Raw genomic sequence first — 7,228 nt, 5'->3', positions numbered from 1 at the left:
CAAATGTCTGTGTGTGTGTGTGTGTCGACTTGATCAACTCAAATCATAAATAAGAACAAATGTCTCTGTGTGTGTGTGTCGACTTGATCAACTCAAATCATAAATAAGAACAAACGTCTCTGAGGTTACTACACCAGTAACACAGTATCAGTCAAGCACAGATGTGTGTGTGTGTGTGTGTGTGTGTGTCTCAGATCAGATCAGAGCTTTTAAAATCTGGCAACAGCACAGGTTAGTAGGTAGTTGATAATGCCTTTCTAGATTCACATTAAATAAACACATTTTGTTCCTCAACACAAGAAGAGGAGGAAGAAGAGGAATAAAAGGAGGAAGAACAGGAGGAAGAGGAAGAGGAAGGAAAGGAGGAAGAGGAGGAGGGACCTGGCAGCCAATTAAAGGGTGACCTATGCAGTGATCATGTAGTGTTGTGTGTGTGTGTGTGATCATGTAGTGTTGTGTGTGTGTGTGTGATCATGTAGTGTGTGTGTGTGATCATGTAGTGTGTTGTGTGTGTGTGTGTGTGAGAGATCATGTAGTGTTGTGTGTGTGTGTGTGTGTGTGTGTGTGTGTGTGTGTGTGTGTGTGTGTGTGTGTGTGTGAGAGAGAGAGAGAGAGATTGTGTGCACAACGAAGGGTGGGGGGGGAGTAGTTTGTGTTCTGTTCTGACAGACTGTGTGTGTGTGTGTATGAGTGAGTGAGTGTGTGTGTGTGAGTGTGTGAGAGAGAGAGTTTATGGTATGTGCATTAAGGTAATGTATGAGGTGTCCGTATCATATGAGTGAAGTGTGTGTGAGGAGCAGTGTGTGTGTGTGTGTTCAGACTCAGGAGACTGTTGTAGAGTTGTTTTTATTAGGCGGAGGGAGAGATTGTGCGTTCATTGTGTTTGTGTATATACCTTGTGTGTGTGTGTAAGAGTGTCCTCTGGTGGACTACTGATGCAAATTCTCTCTCTCTCTCTCTCTCTCTCTCTCTCTCTCTCTCTCTCTCTCTCTCTCTCTCTCTCTCTCTCTCTCTCTCTCTCTCTCTCTCTCTCTCTCTCTCTCTCTCTCTCTCTCTCTCTCCTAAGGCCTCAAAGCTGATTGGTTCAGCAGCATGTCACTAATGGTTGCAGCATTGTCATCAGGTCACCGACCAATCAGAACTCTGGGGCAAGGACATCCAACCTACCAGGCTCCGCCCCTTCAGGATGACCCGTATAAAGCCATAAGCCTCCTGCTGCAGAGAGGGTGTGTGTGTGTGTGTGTGTGTGTGTGTGTGTGTGTGTGTGTGTGTGTTGGGGGAAAATACATGGCCTATGAGACAGGGCATCACAGTGTAAATCTGCAACAAAACTTTGGAAGAACACACAGGATGGGTACTCGTGTGTGTGTGTGTGTGTGTGTGTGTGTGTGTGTGTGTGTGTGTGTGTGAGGTGGAGTGGGGGAGTGAGTTCTGCTTGACAGTAACGGAGGCGGAGCAAATAAAATGACCTGAAGACTTCCTACACCAGAGAACCTCATCACCCATGGCAACCCCGTCACTTCTTTGTGTCGGCTGACAGAGAGGAGAGGAGAGAGAGGAGGGGAGAGGAGAGGAGGAGGAGAAGAGAGGAGAGGGGGGAGGAGAGGAGAGGAGAGGAGATGCAACCCTTCTCTTCCTCTCCACTTCTCTCTGTCCATCCTTCCTTCTTATTCTCCTGCACTCCGTTCTGTACTCTTCTGACATCACCCTCCTCCCCGTCTCCTCTCCTCTCCTCTCCTCTTCCTCTCCTCTCCTCTCCTCTCCTCTCCTCCTCCTCCTCCTTCTCTCCCTCCCTCTCCTTCTCCTCCTCCTCCTCTCTTCTCCTCCTCTTCCTCTCCTCTCCTCCTCCTCCTCTCCTCTCCTCTCCTCTCCTCTTCCTCTCCTCTTCCTCCTCCTCCTCCTCCTCCTCTCCTCCTCCTGCGTGTGTCTATGTGAGGTTCTGGAGGGGCTGGCTGACGCGCAGACAGGCCCAGTAGAGTCCTCGGCCCAGCGTGAGCAGAACCAGCAGCCCCAGCGCCGCCCACGAGGCGTAGATCCCGCGGTACTCTCGAGCCTGCAGCCACGTCCCCGCCTACGAGACAGAGAGACAGACACAGAGACAGACACAGAGACACACACTTTACTCTCGAGCCGGCAGCCACGTCCCCGCCTACGAGACAGAGACAGACACACAGAGACAGACACAAACACAGAGACAGACACAGAGACAGAGACAGAGACAGACACAGAGACAGAGAGACACAGAGACAGAGACAGAGAGACACAGAGACAGACACAGAGACACACACTTTACTCTCGAGCCTGCAGCCACGTCCCCGCCTACGAGACAGAGACAGAGACAGAGACACAGAGACACACACTTTACTCTCGAGCCTGCAGCCACGTCCCCGCCTACGAGACAGACACACACAGACACACACTTTACTCTCGAGCCTGCAGTCACGTCCCCGCCTACGAGACAGAGACAGAGACAGAGACACAGAGACACAGAGACACAGAGACAGAGACAGAGGCAGAGGCAGAGAGACACAGAGACAGAGACAGAGACACACACTTTACTCTCGAGCCTGCAGCCACGTCACCGCCTACGAGACAGACACAGACACAGAGACACAGAGACAGAGATACAGAGACAGAGACAGACAGAGAGACAGACACAGAGACAGAGACAGACACAGAGACTTTACTCTCGAGCCTGCAGCCACGTCCCCGCCTACGAGACAGACACAGACACAGAGACAGAGACAGAGACACACTTCACTTGGCCTCCACTGTAGAGAGCAGCAGTGCGCACTCATCCACTCAGTAGTGTGTACTCAAACACTCAGACACTCAGTAGTGTGTACTCAAACACTCAGACACTCAGTAGTGTGTACTCAAACACACACACACACACACACACACACACACACACACACACACACACAGTAGTGTGTACTCACACACTCAAACACTCAGTAGTGTGTACTCAAACACTCACACACTCAGTAGTGTGTACTCAAACACACACACACACTCACACACACACACACACACACACACACACAGTAGTGTGTACTCACACACTCAAACACTCAGTAGTGTGTACTCAAACAGACACACACACACACACACACACACACACACACACAGTAGTGTGTACTCACACACACACACACACACACACACACACACTCAATAGTGTGCACTCATCCACTCAAACACTCACACACTCAAACACTCAGTAGTGTGTACTCAAACACACACACACACACACACACACACACACACACTCAGTAGTGTGTACTCAAACACTCAAACACTCAGTAGTGTGTACTCACACACTCAGTAGTGTGTACTCAAACACACAAACACTCAAACACTCACACACACACACACACTCAGTAGTGTGTACTCATCCACTCAAACACTCAGTAGTGTGTACTCACACACGCACACACTCAAACACTCACACACACACACACTCAGTAGTGTGTACTCAAACACACACACACTCAAACACTCAGTAGTGTGTACTCATCCACTCAAACACTCACACACTCAGTAGTGTGTACTCAAACACTCACACTCATCCACTCAAACACTCACACACTCAGTAGTGTGTACTCAAACACTCAGTAGTGTGTACTCAAACACTCACACACTCAGTAGTGTGTACTCTCTCTCACACACACACACACACACACACACACACACACACACTCAGTAGTACTCACACACACACACACACACACACACACACACACACTCAGTAGTGTGTACTCAAACACACACACACACTCAGTAGTGTGTACACACACACACACACACACACACACACACACACACACACACAGTAGTACTCACACACACACACACACACACTCAGTAGTGTGTACTCACACACACACACACACACACACACACACACACACACACACACACACACACACACACTCAGTAGTACTCACTATCAATCCAGCAGTTGAGATGCTGAAGAGCAGGCAAAGCAGAAAACACCAGAGACTCCGCCTCCTAGGGTACCTCTGGCCAATGGAAGAGCTGCATGAACAAGAAGAGGAAAAGGGCCGTCACAGTCACGTCCCTCCGTCACAGACACGCTCCTCCAGCGAGAGAGAGAGAGAGGGAGAGAAGAGAGAGAGAGAGAGAGAGAGAAGAGAGAGAGAGAGAGAGAGAGAGAAGAGAGAGAAGAGAGAGAGGGAAGAGATAGAGAGAGAGAAGAGAGAAGAGAGAGACAGAGAGAAGAGAGAGATAGAGAGAAGAGAGAGAGAGAGAGAAGAGAGAGATAGAGAGAAGAGAGAGCGCAAGAGAGAGACAGTGGCGTACCTAAGGTATATATATCTCCACATGAAGGGGCGCCACTGAGCAGCCTCTTTTAAAAGTTAGACAAACTATCCTGAAATAGTGAAAAAACTAATTTTCTTCAGATGTATTTTTTTAAACACGCTTGGACTCGTATCCTTGAGAGCAAAGACCCCATGTTTAGTCGTTAAGTGATTCATTCAAATTAACTTAAGTCATTTCAGGCCTCTGGACCTACAGCCCCAAATGTTTTATGAATATCCGGATCTCAAAAATGTTTTTTTTCTTTTTAAACATTCATTGTTGGCATCTGGTGGTAGCTAGCTAGCTAGCAGTTCCCTAGGGCAAGAGGAGGAAGAGGAGAAAGAGGAGGAGGAAGAGGAGAAAGAGGAGGAAGAGGAAGATGAGGAAGATGAGGAGGAGGAGGAGGTGTGGCTAGAGGAGGTTCAGGCGAGAGCCATAGATGCTATTTGCAGTAGACGCCCACAGAGAGAGAGTGAAAAAGAGAGAGAAGGAGAGAGTGAAAAAGAGAGAGAAGGAGAGAGAGTGATGAGTTTCGATGAGAGAGAGTTTCTGTGCTTTGGCAACTCTATTTTCTTGAAATGCCAATAAAGCGTATTGAGTTGAACTGAATTGAGTGAGAGGAAGAGACTGCACGAGAGAGAGAGAGAGAGAGAGAGAGAGAGGGAGGGAGGGAGGGAGGGAGAGAGAGTCAGAAAGAGAGAGAAAGAAAGAAAGAAACAAAGCAACAGAGAGAGAGAGAGTCAGAAAGAGAGAAAGAAACAAACAAACAAAGCAACAGAGAGAGAGAGAGAGAGAGGGAGACACGTACACTTTTCTGCAGTGGGGACAGCGGGCCAGTGTCCGATCCGTGAACTCAGTCCACTGAAACAGAATAGAGGAGAGTGAGGAGACAGGTCAAGTGTGTGAGGTGTGTTAAGAGAGTGTGGTGCATTGTACTGGGTAATTAAGTGTACTAGACTATTTCTGTGTGTACAAACCGTCATGGAACGAACTGAACAAATTCGATTTTGCGACGGGAATTTGAGAGAGTCGTACAAGTTCGACCGACATCGAGACCTCTCTCCCTCTTTAAATTGAGGTTTTCCCGCCCATCACAGCGACGACAGCTAGCGACAGACGGTAGGAGATGTTCACGAGAGGTTAGGGGTTAGAGGTCAGGAGGTCAGGGGTTAGAGGTCGAGAGGTCAGGGGTTAGAGGTCGAGAGGTTAGGGGTTAGAGGTCGAGAGGTCAGGGGTCCTGATAGAGATCAGACTTCATCATATCGGTAATGTTTTGCTAATTTTTGGCTAATCTCCTTACACGACAGGTATCAAAAGGTAAATCACAAAATATGCAAGGTTGATTGATTAAAGATTTTTCAATCTATAAATATTTATAACTGTTTGTCACTTTTTTAATCGCGGGGGCGGAAGTAGGGAACGCTACGATACAGATGTACTGTTCCCAAAGGGTTAGTTTGCTAGCGTGGATGTGTGTGTGTGTGTGTGTGTGTTAGTGTGTGCGTGTGTGTGCGTGTGCGTGTGCGTGTGTGTGTGTGTGAGTGTGTGTGTGCGTGTGTGTGTGTGTGTCTGGTGTGTGTGTGTGTGTGTGTGTGTGTGTGTGTGTGGGTGGGTGTGTGTGCGGTAATTTATGACAGTTCTGTTGGCGGTGGGACTATGTTTGGGATGAGGATGATGATGATGTGCGATGAAGAGCCGTACCAGGAAGGTGTTGTTGCAGTGGCCACAGGACACACGGGCGCCTGCCGGCTGGGGTTCTGGACTGGCCGGCCCAGGATGCACTGGACCCAGATTAATGATCCTCTTACTGCAACACACACACACACACACAGTAAGTATGTAATATGCCTCTCACAGAGAGCCAGAGGCTTCCTAACTCTCTAGTCCAGTCATCTGTGATTACTGTTAGGTGACCATGATGAACACACACACACACACACACACACACACACACACACACACACACACACACACACACACACACACACACACACACACACACACACACACACACACACACACACACACACACACACACACACACACACACACACACCCAAACACGCACGCACACACTCACACACACACACACACACCTACTGTTAGGTGGCCATGGTGTGCCTGTAATATAATCTCTACACTGTTGACAGGACCCCTGCCTTATCGTCCATGGCAACACCCCTCCCACACAGACCCGGCAGAAGAGCATGCTGGGAGGACAGTTGCTGGGCAACAGCCAAGAGAACTGCTGCACCACGCCCTCACCAACTCCTGTGTGTATCCACACACACACACACACACACACACACACACACACACACACACACACACACACACTCACACCCACACACGTGCACACACGTGCACACACACACACACACACACACACACCAGTGTTTTCATGCATGGCTTGCTCTCCCCCCTGAACACACACACATGTGGAGAAAGAGGCCTGTGTGCTTAAAGCAGCAACACCAAGATTCCACACACTCTCTTGTGTCACCAAACACACACACACGCACACGCACACGCACACGCACACGCACACGCACACGCACACGCACACGCACACGCACACACACACACACACACACACACTCTCTCGTCTCACACACTCTCTGGCGTTACGAGCGAATAAGCGGATAACTGACCCATCAGATAACCTGCAGTCACACTGAAACACACGGGCGGCAGTGGTACAGGAGGTAGAGAAGTCGTTTAGTAATCAGAAGGTTGCTAGTTCGATTCCCTGTCGAAGCGTCCTTGAGCAAGACACTGAAGCCCTAATTGCTCCTGATGTGCAGTGTGCCATCAGTGTAAAATGTGTATACATTGTAAGTCGCTTTGGATAAAAGCGTCTGCTAAATGACTAAATGTAAATGTAAATGTAAATGTAATACTA

General features: G+C 48.9%; 1 protein-coding gene across 1 annotated transcript in view; it reads right to left on the bottom strand.

Annotated features, from left to right (window-relative positions):
• Positions 1-1,903: 1,903 nt before the first annotated feature.
• pip4p1a (phosphatidylinositol-4,5-bisphosphate 4-phosphatase 1a) overlaps positions 1,904-7,228 on the bottom strand; it is a 16,881-nt gene continuing 11,556 nt past the window's right edge. Inside the window, exons 4-7 of the mRNA XM_031562966.2 lie at positions 6,028-6,133; positions 5,135-5,187; positions 3,951-4,041; positions 1,904-2,071 (exon numbers count right to left, since the gene is read on the bottom strand). Coding sequence (XP_031418826.1) covers positions 1,928-2,071; positions 3,951-4,041; positions 5,135-5,187; positions 6,028-6,133 — 394 coding nt within the window. The 3' untranslated portion in view covers positions 1,904-1,927. The remainder of the gene's footprint in view (positions 2,072-3,950; positions 4,042-5,134; positions 5,188-6,027; positions 6,134-7,228) is intronic.

Source organism: Clupea harengus, chromosome 25 (assembly GCF_900700415.2).
Source record: "Clupea harengus chromosome 25, Ch_v2.0.2, whole genome shotgun sequence".
Classification (NCBI taxonomy): domain Eukaryota; kingdom Metazoa; phylum Chordata; class Actinopteri; order Clupeiformes; family Clupeidae; genus Clupea; species Clupea harengus.
Note: the sequence above shows the minus strand (reverse complement) of the source record. Positions and strands in the feature narration are given on the sequence as shown.